This window comes from Gopherus flavomarginatus, chromosome 3 (genome assembly GCF_025201925.1).
Source record: "Gopherus flavomarginatus isolate rGopFla2 chromosome 3, rGopFla2.mat.asm, whole genome shotgun sequence".
NCBI lineage: Eukaryota > Metazoa > Chordata > Testudines > Testudinidae > Gopherus > Gopherus flavomarginatus.
This window is the reverse complement of record NC_066619.1, coordinates 53,674,232-53,690,646: the sequence shown is the minus strand read 5'-3', so window position 1 is coordinate 53,690,646 and position 16,415 is coordinate 53,674,232. Positions and strand designations below refer to the sequence as shown.

At 37.7% G+C, this 16,415-nt stretch overlaps 1 protein-coding gene across 7 annotated transcripts in view; it reads right to left on the bottom strand.

Moving 5' to 3' along the window:
* The window catches only part of XRCC4 (X-ray repair cross complementing 4), a 284,810-nt gene that overhangs the window by 121,735 nt on the left and 146,660 nt on the right, over positions 1 to 16,415 (bottom strand). For all 7 annotated transcript variants that reach the window (XM_050944830.1, XM_050944832.1, XM_050944836.1 and 4 more), the window contains 3 exons: positions 10,536 to 10,702; positions 4,708 to 4,860; positions 3,567 to 3,673 (listed from right to left, as the gene is read on the bottom strand). In XM_050944830.1, coding sequence (XP_050800787.1) covers positions 3,567 to 3,673; positions 4,708 to 4,860; positions 10,536 to 10,702 — 427 coding nt within the window. The remainder of the gene's footprint in view (positions 1 to 3,566; positions 3,674 to 4,707; positions 4,861 to 10,535; positions 10,703 to 16,415) is intronic.

Sequence of the window (16,415 nt, the reverse complement as noted above, 5' to 3'; positions counted from 1 at the left end):
AGAGATGAATAGACAGACAGATGAGGGAATACCAGGAAACAATGAGACAATATTGGTCAGCATCATAGGCAGTGGTCTCAGCACACCGGCAGCCTTAGCACTGAGTCAGTAAGGTGCCAGATTCTCATCACATTCACTGAGACTTAATAGCTTTGTGAGCAATAGCAATGATATTGTAAATTTCTCCTGGGTGCAGCTGGAATTCTATGGACTTCAGAAACAGCAAGTAAAACAGAAATTCATTCTTCTACTGCTGGAGTGCTTTGCAATGGAAGGCGAGACTTTTAAGTCTTCTCCTCCTCAGGTGAAGCATTTTGCAGTAGCACCACAGTGAAATTTTCAAGACACTGTTCTGTATAATACAGCTGCTGCTCAAAAGCTATTGAGCCCTTATGAAACTGATGATTTTCTTCTCATTCACCAACTCTCCAGGTACATTTCCCACTCACCAGGGACAAATGAGTGGATATATTTTTGCAGTCTAGAAGTAACATAGAATGGTTTATGAAGCTCTCAAATATATCTGAGGTTTCTTTGCCTTATATTAATATGCCTTCTAATCCAACCATAATTGTCACTTTTTAAAACACAAAGTGTTAACTTAATGGTGTACAAATTTGAGGAAAAATGTTTGGATATTTCTGTTGATGCTGGCCAAGAGCCATGAATTAGGCACTGCAGTTATAAAATATTCTATAGATCATGTAGGCTTACACTGTCCAAACAATGGAAAGACCTAGATTTCTACAGGGTATCAAACTGTTGCATGGAAGGGACCCTGATACAAACCTCACTTGAATTTGTGCAAGATCAGATACAGGAGCTTGTTTTATTCTGTGATTCTACTTCTACCCATGCAATGTTAAATTCCAGACCTAAATGGGAGGAAAATGTAAATAAATAAATAATTGAACAGGATGTAATAGAGACACAGAGAGCCTGGAGCACTGGGCCTGGTGCAAAACCTGATGCCTAAACCACAAGCTGTGAGCCAAAGTCAGGCCATGTATTAAAGGAAATGCTTACAAGTTCACCATCCGATACATGAATGAGGCAAAGTTGCCTCTAACATTGCTAAAAAATAGGTGTTCCTAAGAAGTACTAGGCACTAGATATTTACAAAAATATATTTCAGAAGGCTAGTATAGATACACCCCAATCTAGTACAAGAGAAGATCATTTGATAGAATAGTGAATAGGGATGTTTTGTCCAAGATATCAGGACAAGGTACAAGAGAAAGTAACAAGCAAATGCCATGAAATATGCAAGGCGCTACATAACTTGCTTATCCCAGTTGTTTGTCTCAATCTATAAATGTCGGTGTACCTTGCCGTAACCCTTTGTGTGGCCGAGTGGACAGCAGAAACTATCACTGCTGACTGTGCCGCTCTTTGCCATGGGGCACTCATGGGTGAATGTACTTGTACAAGTTTTGCAAGTCGTTAGGCAATAAACCTTCCCAAGTCCCTTTGTCACTGAACTGTGCCTGTGGTCTTTCCCTAGGAACAACATCGGGGTCTGCTGAATTAGCAGTCTGCGCTCTCTGCTAGTGCTGATAACACCAGCGCTCCAAGGACAGAACAGCTAAGCAGCTGTAACAGCTTAGGAGCCTTGACAGTGCTGCAGAAACATTCCACCCCAACTATATAGGAAACATAAAGAAAACATTATTATAAAAATAAACGTAGGTGTTGTTTGCTCCAAGGAGTTGATGTTACAAGGAGAAGATAATACTGTTGGGATGGTATCATCTTTTAGGCCTAAGGTCTGTGGAGCCTGAAGGTGGACTGTGTGCATCTTCCCCTTCTCTCCCCAAACCTCATCACCACTCACCTCCTCCCCAGGGTTCATTCAGTCCCCACTCATCCCCCAGCATAGATCCCTGGAAATGTGAAAAGGCCTGAGTAGGGCACCGGGAAAAAAGGGAAATACTGCAGAGGCATATGTACCCTTCTTCCTTGTGGGAAGGGTAGACCATGTATGGAGGAAATCTGTTGTGCCCAGAACCAGGAAGTATTATCTGGCCCAACTTTACTAGATGTTCAGTGTCACAGAGTTAACATTACTATGAAAAACTTGACTTTTTAAACTCATTACTTTGAAATTGTTTGTTTGTTACCTGAAAATTACATTCATGTTATTTTCTCTGCTTATTCACAGAAAGCAATTCTGAATATATCTCACTGTCACAGGCAAATGGAGTGAACATGTTTCTAAGCTCAAAAGATTATGCAAGTGCTATTCTCCCTACAAATTCAGGCATCAAGTTCAGTCTCATGCTGGGCAGTTAAAGGAAATGCTACACAGATGTCTGTCATAAAAACACTATCTAGCAGCTTAATTATTACTGGATCTAGCAAAAAGTTGATAACTGAAGTCCTTTCCCTTCTCCGTGCCATTTTACTAAATGAAGTATTCCTCAAGACATTGTCTGTGTCACTGATGAAATACAGATTGAAAGCAAAGAATTATCTACTAAACAGATGCTTTACCACTACCAGCTGGTCAACAGAAAATTATTTCTTTGGATAATGTCTGCACTTCACATTGTTTCTTCATTTAAATGCATGCTACAAGGCTGGCTACTTTCTAAGTCTATTATCTATGTCAATTGTGTTAGAAGATCTTCAAAAAACCTGTACACCCGTACTACAGAGTTGGAGACTAATCAGGTTATGGTGCTGAGAACCTCAACTCCCACTGAAGACAACAAGCATGTGCACTAAGTCAGTTATCTGCTTTTATCTTTCTTTGATTATCTTACCCTTTAGTAGAGATAAATGGCTCGGGTGAGAGAAACCATACAAAACCAATAATCCTGAAGGGAAATCCTTAAGTATGTGGTACCTGTCAGTGCAAGGCAGTTTTTATGCCCTGACAGCACTCCCTCTATAGAGAGTTGTACACACAGCATTTGGCACACCAAGCTAAAAATTCGCATGATGCAAAGTTTTATACAGCATATTGTGAAATGGGCAATCCCTATACCATGTTCTCCTGCTTTCCAGTTCTAGGCAGATGAATCAACTTAATTTTCACACTCAACTACCTGAGGCTAAGAGCATCCCAGTAAATTTCAGTTAATTCTGCTGGATGTTATAAAAATAGTTTTGCTCCACTTGTGCAATACAAAAATAAAACAAAAAACTCTCCTGATTGAAGTTAAAACCATTTTAAAAAAAAAGGACTATGAACTGTTAGCAATTACATTTTAAATCACAGCAATCTTCATGTGTTCATAATGATTCCTGGAATTTAAAATGTAATTGTTGACAGCTCACAAACTGAAAAATAGCTATTAGTTATGCAAAGTATGTAATTTGTCATTTCACAAACAATGACATTTCCTTCATTTACACTACATGCTTTTTAAAACTTCCCTTCTTTAATCTGAAATGTCAGCATTATACTCTGCTTCAATAGAGGACTATTTTTTTAATGCTTGTAAGTTGGCTTGTCACAAAGCAATTTGTCAGGTAGTGTTTTATCCTCATTATAGTTTATTCATATAAAGTAATTGGCCTACTCGCAATATCGCCAATAAGCACAGCATATTCTATTTTACCTGATGCTAATGTAGAGGGTTGTGCGAAATTTTCACTTTCCTCATCAGTGCTGCCATCATAATCTCTCTCTCTTTCAACAGCAGTTTGGACGGTAGCCATGCTATCCCTAGAACAACAGAAAGGTAATTTTCCATCTGCTATTCCTGCAACATAGCTGCTATTTCTACAGTATTTTACAGACAGAGGTCAATACTAGGTCCCTATCCTGAAGAGTTCACAACTTAGATAAACAAACGAGATAGATAATGTCCTAAAAGGAAGTCGGGTCAGACTGGATTAAAACAATGTCATTGACTTAACGTGTGTCTCTTGGCAGTTCCATGATTTTTTTGGTTTGGATTTTTTTTTCCTAAGTAAATGTTATTTGCTTCTTAAGTAAATATTTCCAATCATCTCGCTAGTAACACTTCTCTAAGCAGGAAAGGCATTTTGGAAGAAGAGAGTTTTTAAGAGGTACTTGAGGAACTAGTGAAGGCAGGTTGGAGTGGGTCTGGGAATCAATTGTACTCTGACACAAAACACTATCCATTTCTACCCCCATCGGCACCCCCGCCCCACACCAAGAAATAATTTTGAATATTTTAGGAAACATTTACAGTTAAGTAAATCTCTGTATTCAATTTTAATTAAACACCTTTCACTGAGGCCATACCACTCACAAACTTAGCCCTGGTCAGTGCTTAGATACAAGACATTCAGTGACACCCCAGGGAGTGGTTAGTTTACTCTTCCTTTGGAGTCTGCATTTAACAAAGCACCCCATTACATATGATGGGGCATGTGCTGTTTGAGGTGCCAGCCAACTGACATTCTTCCTGCAGATTCAACTCAATATGGTGTTGTTTCTGTCCTGAACTTTTGCTTCATGTAACTACAGACTGCTGAAGAGTTACCCGAGTAAATTCCAAAGCTGGCTGCTCTTCAGAGATGAGTGAAGTGTCCCCTTGCATATTTAGTATATTGTATTTAAAGTACTTGGAAGCCTTTAGAATCTAAAGAAACTATATAAAGATGATTTATTAATTGTTATTACATTGAAACAATGGTTACACTACCATCTATTAAAACTTAGTAAATACAAATGAAACCTATGTATGTGTCAGGCACGACAACAAATAACTTGGGCAAATTAACAAATACCTTGCATGTGTTGTATCCTCTGCAGGTTCCTGAGCTTCTTTTAACAACTTTTGTAAATTTCTTATCTTTGCTTTCTTTTCATTGAGCACAAGAATAAATCTTTTGTAAAGATCTGCCTCCAGTTCTTCTTTAGCTTCCACACATTTTTCCAGCCTAAAACATAACAATAGTTAATATCTTCATATTTTACTAACAATGTTCTATAGTAACACCAGCCCTCCTAAAATATAATCAGGAGGAGAGGTACATTGGAATTGTCATTATGGATCACTCCAACTGTCCATCTAGTCCAGCGTTTTGTCCCCCAAAAAGGTCAATAGAAACTACTTCAGGGGAACATGAAAAGAGCCCTATAGTAGGCAGTTATATAATAATCTGCCGACAGTGAAAGTTTCTTCCTAATCTCAATTTATTAGATAAGCTTATGTGTAGACTGTACTGACAACTACATGTTGGATATCAGAGTTATTTAGATTCAATGGTGAATTCAGCATAGCGTGTATAATTTAGAAGGATACACTTACTGAGATTATAGAGAGTTATGGTCAAGTTCCGTGGGCCCAAAATTTAAGCCTACTCATTCTGATTTGCACTTTTAATATATATTTATATACAGGAAAAAAGCACACCCTTTAAAGGTGTAGAAACTATCTTAAAATTCCAGCTGATGTTCTGGACATCCCATACAAAACCACGTAATTTGTCAGGATTCCAGAAGCAGGTGTGTAACATTTGCCCTCTCATTGCTCCTCTGAAGTCTTTGTTCCTCTGGTGCAGCAGGATATTGAAACTGATTCAGCAGAACCACTGAAGCAGGATTTGTGGCAATTTCAATTTCCTACAGCATACAAACAACTACAATGCTAACAAACTCTACATTGTAGTGTTTGTTTTATTTGAGTTGTACAGTGAGACAGCTGAGATTTGAAGATACTCACATCCCTAATTTTGGAGAGTGAATGGCTTTTCCCCCTCATCTAATGTAAACTACTTTTTATAGGGATACCTAATTCTATAGGTGAAAATCTTAAGAAACCTGCTGAATCACATCTTTGCACTAGGGTCATCCTCAAGTTTTTATATGGTATCTAAATATAAAGGAGGCTTATTTGATTTGTTTTTTTAAATACAAAATTGATTGAACTTAAAATTTCAATCAAAAATCTAAAAATCAACAAAACAAATAGTGTATAAATAAATATATGATGTCCAGTAAATAAGGAATGGGACCACAATATGAATAAAAAAGTCCTGTGCATTGAATGAAGCAGAGGTCTTGTGAAAAACGTGATCATTCAACAGGCAACTTTAATGCTGGTATTTCCTAGTTTTTTAGTTCTTGATTTTGTGACCTTAATTGTTTTTAACATAGATTTATGTGTGTAATATATAAATAAACACACATGCTAGTAATGATCTTACTGCTCATTGCAGACTTCAGAACATAGACATGGTAGGTAAATTAATAAAGCAAATAATGTTTAAATACCACAAACTAATGGACAATATCAGAACAATGTCAGAAATGTAGGTCTGGAAGGGATCTCAAGTTCAGCCCCCCCTAATCAGGATTAAGTACACCGGGACCATCTCTATGATACTATCTTCCACTGGACTGATATATAAGAGAGTTGTGATGAAGACACGCCATTTTTCACAGTTAGAGCTTTCAAAAGTATTGTTCAAAAATTTGTGGGTTTTTATTCAATAGCTATTGAAAAACTAAGTTATAAAAACAAAAGTGTCAACACTGTAATAGTATTATATTTTTTTCAATGTGTATTTAAAACAAATATTAGTTATTTCATCATTTTTATATGAAATGTCTAAAAAATGCAAAAGACAAAAGAAAAATCTTATGAAGTGTTAACTTAGTCTGCTGTGATATGCTTTTGGGATATGTTTCATAGCTGATAAATAATTCATCTAATTTAAATGCAAATGATGCTGAAAATCATTACCATATAGATCAGTTCAACAATTCTTAAAAGAAACATCATATGTACTAATCAACTACAAGGAGGCTTTCCATCTATAAATGGGAATTTTAACCACTTAATGGAACAATATATACAAAAATGTTAAAGCAAAGTACAAAGAGTCACTAGCCCTAGCAGTGACATCTTTATCCAGTTCATGGGGTGACATGAGATTGCCTAAACCCATGACCTGATTAAATAAAAATTTGGCATAAAAGCAAGATGGTTTAAAATACCAAGCCAAATTAATCCTTAGTGTAATATCATTGACTTCAACAGGGTTGAAATTAACCATTATCTTCATTTACATATATGAACCTCATATGCAAGTGGAAAATATGACAAAGTGTATCAAATCCTTCAGTGAGGAAAAAGAAGATTTCATCCCCGCAATGGGGCTAGTAACCAAATAAAGGGTAAATCAAAACAACACTAGTCAACAAAAACGAATGTTGTTTGGTACCATAGTAGTTGAGATCATCTGAGTTATTCAATTTACTAGTAGCAGTCTTCTGATTTAACCAAAGGGGGGTTGCATGCAATGCAATTTCAGTGAAGGACCCTTGACTCTGGAAATCACTTTTTCCCTTAATATGACGAGAGCCAAAGGCCCCAATCCTGCAAAAAGTTCTAACTGTGCAGACCCTTACACCTGTATAAAATCCTACTGAAGTCATTTGGATGCTGCCACTTGGCCTTGAGGAACTGTACTATATAATTCCACTTCAGGATCAGGACCCAACTCTTAATCTTCAGAGCATAATGAAAGACCTACATGTTCTCTCAGAGCCAGGGAGAATGTACATAAGATAAGAGTATTAGAGGGGTGGCCGTGTTAGCCTGTATCCACAAAAACAATGAGGAATCCGGTGGCACCTTATGTCCAAATAAATCTGTTAGTCTTTAAAGTACCACCGGACTTCTCATTGTTTTCATAGGATTCTGGATTATTTCTTTATTGTGACATGGAAGGACACTGTGGGTAAGGTAAGCTTGTACTATGTTATTGGTTAATTTTGCATGCATATTTTAGGCTTTAATGCCCATAGATAAGCGACTATCCTTTTGCCCTGTCACTTTTTTTTTTTTTAAGAAATCCAAACAAATAAAAAGCTTGATACATTCTTCTGGTATAGATATAACCTATTAAGTTATTGTGTTTAGGAATTATTGTATTTTATTAATGTAATGATTACAAATTACAGCAATTAAAAAAAATCATACACCATCCATGTTAATATGTGAAAATATACATCTTGGAAAGCAGTTGTGCTTTGCTGTTTAGGAACATGGGTCACAAATTATACAGTATGCTGCGGAGTGGGGTCTTCTGGCTATATCTCTGCATAAGATCAACAAAGACGTTTTTCATTCTAGTACGCATCACCTGTGTTATGTGAAAACTAAGCAAAGTTGGCTAGGATTACATTTCAGTATTTCACCAGCTACAAATGCAACCTTTCATGGCAATTTGTCACACACTGGTGCCTATATGTGATTTGTTTCACAGAAGTCACATCTCCACAGGCCCCTGTGCATTAGCTACTCATTTCAAACAAAGCTTTTAAATGTAATAAAAAACAGTGAAATCACAAGTGAGTAAAGTTAATGGCCATAGATATTTTTATTAGTCTTATTTGCACATGCTTTTCAAGTTCCATAATCGCAGCCATCTTGGAGTCAATAGAAGCATGATACTTTTAATATGTCGAGTTGGGATGATAGTTGTCAAAACACAACCACAACCTACTGAAAACAACTGGTGTTAGTAATGGTTGCCATTTGTAGACAAGTAATACTGGTGAACTAAATCAAGAATTAACTCTCCATTTCTCAACCTCTTCCATTTCTGAAGAGAGAGACAGAGATAACATGAACTAAAGAACTTGTGGCAATTATACATGTGAGGTTTCTGTACCCAAAGCTTGGCTGAAAATGTAGTCTTAAATGTATAAAGCTGTCTGTGCCTTAGAATGGTTCTGGCATTTACATAATCTCCTTCTTACATTTTAGCTGTATCCTATTCCCTTTTTGTTCTATAGCAGTGGTGTTGAATGCTGCCAAGCTAATATTGATGAGTCATTTTCAAGTGATTTATTCACAGACTAAAACATCCAACACTAATTTTATGGTTCAGATTTTCTGTCACTACATTTGACCATAATATAAATTGACAGTTTACGTGACTATAACTCATCTACATTAATTTTACTTGGTTAATATAAAACACACACTACATACAAAACAGAAACTTATCTTTATTTTTGGGGATTTAGGAAATTTTGCTATTAAAGATTATTAGTATTATTATTGCTCTATATTTACCAATGTTACATATAATCTGTATAATACAAAAACATTGGCTATTCATGCACAAAGGATATTCAAGATAATCCTTATTAAATTTTCTACGTACATTAAAACACAAGGAAACTGAACAAATTCATATTTAAAAAACAAATGTTAACTAGATTCCAAAGTTATTATGTAGTTAAAAGCAGTTAGGTGGCAAGAACTCAGTTCAGTCCAGCTCCTACTTAATGGCAATGGTTTCCACAGCGTTCTTCTCTATATTAGGAAATTGCCAATTAATGACTCAGGGTGGGGATATTTTATTTATTTTTATTTAGTGCAACAGCTCTAACTTTTACATTATCATTTCTCAATTGCTTTCAGCATATTCAGCCATAAACCAGACAGATTTGTTGATTAATTTTAACATAAGAAGCCTTGCAATGACACCATCTGTATGGTACCTCTAAAACAGGAAAACAACTTTACAGTTGAATCCTGCGCTGAGCTGTTGGCAAGTAGAAGGCAGTTGACTAGATGGGAATCGAGAGCACCCAGCTCCTCACTGGAGATGCTCAGCACATTTTGTGAGCTAGATAATTGTGACTAGGTATTTAAATAGCTTAAAGTTAAGATGTAATAATTACAGTTTTGGAGGAAACTCCTCCTGTGATTTTGTTGTGGAATTATCAGTTACAAGTGTCACAGCACTACACAACTCAAAATGGCATTTAATGCAGTGTAACACATTAATTATAAAAAGTTATTGTTTACTACACTGTTAAACTATTAAGTAGTCAAACACTACTAGTGACGCTGTATATCTGTCATGACAAAACTTTCAGGACAAACTCTCTGACCATTTTTGATTCCTCTTTTAAAAAAGAAGATATGGTATTTGTCACCCTACCCAGCACATCACTGACTTAATTTCTTCCATGAATATTTCTAAATTTGGCACTTTGTTGAAAATTAAAATTACTTGCTTAAAATAATGTGATCTTGTGCAATTTTTTTAAAAAATTTGTGTCTTCCTCCCCGTTGTCCCGCAAAACATTCATGACCCTTCTGATACTTTGACAATATAGCTGGCTTTAATTACTGTCAAATTACATCCTCTTTCCATGTTGCCTCCTGTGGCCCCAGAAATAATCTAGTTTAAAATGTAAATCACAACTGAAACAGAAATCAAGACAGGCAAAAATCAAGACAGTCATCATTAAGGGACCTATACAGAAGAAAACGCACACTGCATTCTGCAGGAGGAGGAAAGGGAGAGTGAGGATATTTCTGGCTACATAAAGCTACAATCAGCATTATATGTTAGCAGCTGAGGTGTCACCTGCCACCTTGAAATAAGGAAAAGCCTCTACAGCTGTGTAGCCTATAAGCCATTAGGGCCCAAAACACTATCAATAAAAAAGAAATAGGTGCATTTCATTTTGTAAATATCTTAAATATATAGTGTCCATCAGTATAACCTACACTTTGTTGCATAGGTACACTGCAGACACATAGCTTATATGGAATATCTTATTGATGCATTTTTCAACCTACAGTCCTTGCACGTCATTCCAATCACTTAGAAGCCTTTTATTTTCCTTTTGCAGGTGCTCCTTTTTGGCATATAGGTCTGCTATGCAGTCTAGGCAGTGGCAAATCAGCTCTTTAATAACTTCAGTTGGACTCGAGACTTTTTGTAGCTTCAGTGATCCAAGTCTAAACTGGGACAAAAGGAAAAACTGAGTTACTTTGCTGGAACTAAAAAGGTAAAAAAAACCAAACAAACAAACAAACAAAAACAACCCAACCCCAGCTTCAATCAGCTCCAGACGTGCTCTTAAAAGGCATCAGCATATTGTACAATTACAATCCTTGAATACTTTCCTGTTGAAAATTACAACATTATGTGGCAACAAAAATAAGCCTGTTGAGTAAGTATATGGCAAGTTGCACAAATCGCCATCTGCGTATCTAACTTATCTTCATTTTTATACTGTCTTAGGTGCATATAGGGTATCCATCACCACAGTATCTACACACTGATAAACCAGTATCAAGAGAGACGAGTATATGCTGCACTAAAAATCTGCTCCCTAAGGAAGAGAAGAAATTAACTGCAGGAAGATGCAATAAGACGTCTCAGGTGCTGAGCAAAAAGCAGTTTTAATGTAGTGCAGGCTTTAGGAAAAGAATTCTGTAAGGCATTTATAACATTATTCTTATTATGCTACCTGATGAAATATCTAGAAAACTTTTTGCCACTTATTGCAATAACCAGAACAGCCATATGATAACAGAAATATGAATAAGTCAAATGACCATTGTGTAAATTAATAATAAAGACTTTGGATTTAATATAGCACTACCGTTTTCTTCAGAGCTTTACAGATCTATAGGAAGGGAAGAAGCCCATCCTAGGAGTTTTCCCTCTAGGGACTCTCTCCAACAAACCGTTAATAATGCAAGTAGTCCTTTAATCATGCAGACTGTCCCAATTACTTAAAATGGGATGACTCATATAAGTAAAGATTTACAGAATAGGGCATTTTGGCAGTGGTGAAGTTTCTTTGTTGTTGAAGATGCTATGGGAAAAAGTAGAAATGATTTTGTAGAATGGAATGGTTGAAAATGTTGAATAATTCTTACTAATGTCAATGTTCCAATATAGAACATGATGGGAAAATACAAGATTCTTTGCTGCACAAATTATTAGGTTTTTTTATGTTAAAGTAAACTATTTTATTTTATAGTTGGGCTTATTGTCCTGTGGAGAATCCTGACCTCTACAGGATGCTAAGAACGGTGATTCTGGTATGGCTAGCTGTTGCAACTCTGGTGAAATGACCTGAAGCTCCCTCCCCCCTCACTAGATGAGGTTTGGCTGGACAAAATTTATTTCAGATCTAAGAAGTCCTTCTGAGCTTTTTCTAGAAACTCATGAAAAAGTTTTACCCAGAAGTTGGGTCTGCATCTAGAGTCCACAGCCACTATGTCTCCATGCAAGGGTGTTGGACCAGAGAGATCTAGCAGAGAATCTAATGATGTCTCAAGAAGTATCTCAGATGAAGGCTTATACTTTTGTAAGAGAGTTCTTAAAATAAATCAGCTTTTTCTTATTGGTCCTCTCCCAGTCGTATGGGACCACTTCTGAGAGTACAAGAGGGGGCAGTAATGGATAGGGCTATACAGGCTGAAACAACACATGCCATTGCAGCACATAAAAGTATGGAAGAAGATTAAAAAACCCTTCCTTAGGTGAATTTTCAATCTTCTGTTCCACATAACCCTCTAGGGAACCCTGCTCCAGCCACTGAGGTCAAGATCTTTTTAGTATGTGACCATTTCTTGGAAGAACAATAAATATGGGGACACAACTTGGAATTTTATACAGACCATATGTAGCCTTGCTGATAGACCTTTTCTTTCAGTATGGGCCATGCAGCATTCACAATCTATAACAGAGATTCTTGTATGGGAAAGATGAAATGGCACCTCCTATATCTCATCTTGGGAGGGGGCCATAGGTTTGGCAGTAAGGAATATGGGCTGTTTCTGCTATGTTGAGGGAGGAATGGATCAGTTCTGCCAAAACCTCTACAGCCTCAAAGGCAACCTGAGTCACTTTACTCCCAGGGTCCGAAGCAGGAAGAGGGTTTGCTGTAGTAACTCTCTGAGGAAGAAGATGGATTGCTTCTCTTGGGAAGGTATTTGTATTGCTGAAAGCCTGGAGATGAGGATGGAAAGTGTGCCATTGCCACTCTCAGAGATTCACAGATTCCAAGGCCAGAAGGGACCATTGTGATGCAGTCTGGCTACTTACATAATACAGCCCATAGAACTTCCTCAAAATAATTCCTACAGCAGGTCTTTCAGGAAAAACATTCAACCTTGATTTACAAACTGTCAGTAAAGAAGAATTCACCATGACCCTGGGTAAGTTATTCTAGTGGTTAATTACCCTAATTGTTAAAAATGTATGCCTTATTTTCAGTCTGAATTTGTCATAGAATCATAGCATCCCAGAATATCAGGGTGGGAAGAAACCTCAGGAGATCATCTAGTCCAACCCCCTGCTCAAAGCAGGACCAATCTCCAACTAAATCATCCTAGCCAGGGCTTTGTCAAGCCTGACCTTCTCTAAAGAAAGAGATTCCACCACCTCCTAGGTAATTCATTCCAGTGCTTCACCACCCTCCTAGTCAAAATTTTTTTCCTAATATACAACCAAAACCTCTCCCACTGCAACTTGAGACCATTACTCGTTGTTCTGTCATCTGGTACCACTGAGAACTGTCTAGATCCATTCTCTTTGGACCCCCCTTTCAGGTAGTTGAAAGCAGCTATCAAATTCCCCTCTCATTCTTCTCTTCTGCAGATTAAACAAACCCAGTTCCCTCAGCATCTCATTAGTCATGTGCTCCAGCCCCCTAATCATTTTTGTTGCCCTCCGCTGGACTCTTTCCAATTTTTTCATATCCTTCTCGTAATGTGGGGTCCAAAACTGGACAAAGAACTTCAGGTGAGGCCTCACCACTGTCGGATAGAGGGGAATGATCACGTTCCTCAATCTGCTGGCAATGCCCCTACTTATACAGCCCAAAATGCTGTTAGCCTTCTTGGTAACAAGGGCACACTGTTGACTAATATCCAGCTTCTCATCCACTGTAATCCCTAGGTTCTTTTCTGCAGAACTGCTGCCCAACCACTTGGTCTCAAGTCTGTAGCAGTGATGGGATTCTTCCGTCCTATGTGCAGGACTCTGCACTTGTCCTTGTTGAACCTCATCAGATTTCTTTTGGCCCAATCCTCTAATTTGTCTAGGTCCCTCTGTATCCTATCCCTACCTTCCAGAATATCTACCACTCCTCCCAGTTTAGTGTCATCTGCAAACTTGCTGAGGGTTCAATCCACACCATCCTACAGATCATTAATGAAGATATTGAACAAAACTGGCCCAAGGACTGACCCTTGGGGCATTCCGCTTGATATCGGCTGCCAACTATATATGGAGCCATTGATCACTGCCGTTGAGCCCAATGATCTAGCCAGCTCTCTATACACCCTATATTCCATTCATCCAGCCCATACCTCTTTAACTTGCTGGCAAGAATACTACGGGAGACCGTATAAAAAGTTTTGCTAAAGTCAAGGAATAACATGTCCACTGCTTTCCCCTCATCCACAGAGCCAGTTATCTCCTCATAGAAGGCAATTAGGTTAGCAGGCATGACTTGCCCTTGGTGAATTCATGCTGACTGTTCCTAATCACTTTCCTCTCCTCTAAGTGCTTCAGAATTGATTTCTTGATGACCTGCTCCGTGATTTTTCAGGGACTGAGGTGAGGCTGATTGGCCTGTAGTTACCTGGCTCGTCCTTCTTCCCTTTTTTAAAGATGGTTACTACATTAGCCTTTTTCCAGTCATGCAGGACCTCACCCAATCACCATGAGTTTTCAAAGATAATGGCCAATGGCTTTGCAATCACATCCACCAACTCCTTTAGCTGTGCATCCGGCCCCATGGACTTGTACTCTTTAGGCGTTTCTAAATAGTCCTAAACTGCTTCTTTCTTCACAGAGGGATGGTCGCCTCCTCCCCATGCTGTGCTGCCCAGTGCAGTAGTCTGGGAGCTGACCTTGTTTGTGAAGACAGAGGCAAAAAAAGCATTGAGTACATTAGCTTTTTCCAGATCCTCTGTCACTAAGTTGCCTCCCTCATTCAGTAAGGGGCCCACACTTTCCTTGACTTTCTTCTTGTTGCTAACATACCTGAACAAACCCTTCTTGTTACTCAACATCTCTTGCTAGCTGCAACTCCAATTGTGATTTAGCCTTCCTGATTTCACTCCTGCATGCCTGAGCAATATTTTTATACTCCTCTCTGGTCATTTGTCCAATTTTCCACTTTTTGTAAGGTTCTTTTTTGTGTTTAAGATCAGCAAGGATTTCACTGTTAAGCCAAGCTGGTCACCTGCCATATTTACTATTCTTTCTACACATCAGGATGGTTTGTTCCTGCAACCTCAACAAGGATTCTTTAAAATACAGCCTGCTCTCTGTCTAGCTTCAACTTCCAGCCATTGGATCATGTTATACCTTTCTCTGATAGATTGAGGAGCCCATTATTAAATATTTGCTCCCAGTGTAGGTACTTATAGACTGTGATCAAGTCATCTCAAAGGAAACGTGAGCCATCTTAGGAGGTGAGAGGCACCCACTACTGGGAGCATCCATAGGACTTACCTGTGCACAGGCATGGCCCAAAAGGATGGTAGAGTCAGCCAAGGATATCTGCAAAGAGTGTAGACTCTGCCTAGTCTCCTGGAACCCTTAAAGGATTCACAAGACTGTTTTGGTATTTCATGACATTATTAAGTAACAGTCCTCTTTTACAGCTTAAGGAAAAATAAAAATAACAGAGCTTCAGAAAACACTGGCAATTTTACATGCCAAGGAAGGGTTCAGTCTGCACAGTATATCTTACTGCACAAAGAAAACAAGACTTTAAGATGGGTAGGTCATCCTGTCTATCCTATTCTCACTTTTCCTTTCTTTCCTCTCTACTTTACTCCCCCGTAATCAGGAGAGGCTGGCAGGTAATATAAAAACAGTCATAGGGAAAAAGGAGATGTAGCTTTATTTAACATTTGTTTAATGGATTGAATTACTCAGGTGCATGAAGGCTTTGCTGGATCAGACCCTTAAAAACTGCTCAGAAATGTTTTAAAGGAATTATTTGAAACAACTGACAACAGTATTATATTAATTCTTCAGTCTAGATTTAACTTTTACTTAGTCAATTCAGTAGTGCAACTTACTGTAAACAAGCAATGAAACTATCTTAAAATCACTGTCTTTAGTAAGTAGAAGATCATCAGGAAACATGTTGAAAAGGAAGGTTTAGTCTAGCACTGAGCATGTGAACCTGTTCTAAATGTAAATGTACACTTCACAATACACAATTTCCTTTATGTTGTACAAAACTGCTATTTAAGGTTATATAGAACAGATGACAAGATGAGTTTTATTTATTTTTAGAAGTTAGATTGCATTATCAGTAACCCGCTAAGTGACATTGTATTCCCTGGATATCATACTTGCCCGACAGCATTAACAAAGATAGACTTGTGTAAAGGAAACTGTTTTTCATCACTTGCAAGTCACACCAAGCCAAAAGGATAAAGAATTCATGCCACACTGATACTAGACAAAGATGTAAAAATATAGTAGCACAGATAAATGGAAATGCTACCTTTCTGCCCTCTTAACTTTGATTAGAGAGAAAAGATCTAGTAAGTTTAAAAGCTTTTGCCATGTAAATTACTTCGAATATAATGAATTCGGATTAATTAAATTGTTTATTCAGAACAATGAAAAGTGGTGCATCTTACAGTTTACTTTCTGTTCTCATGTGTTATGTAATGAATTCTGATTAT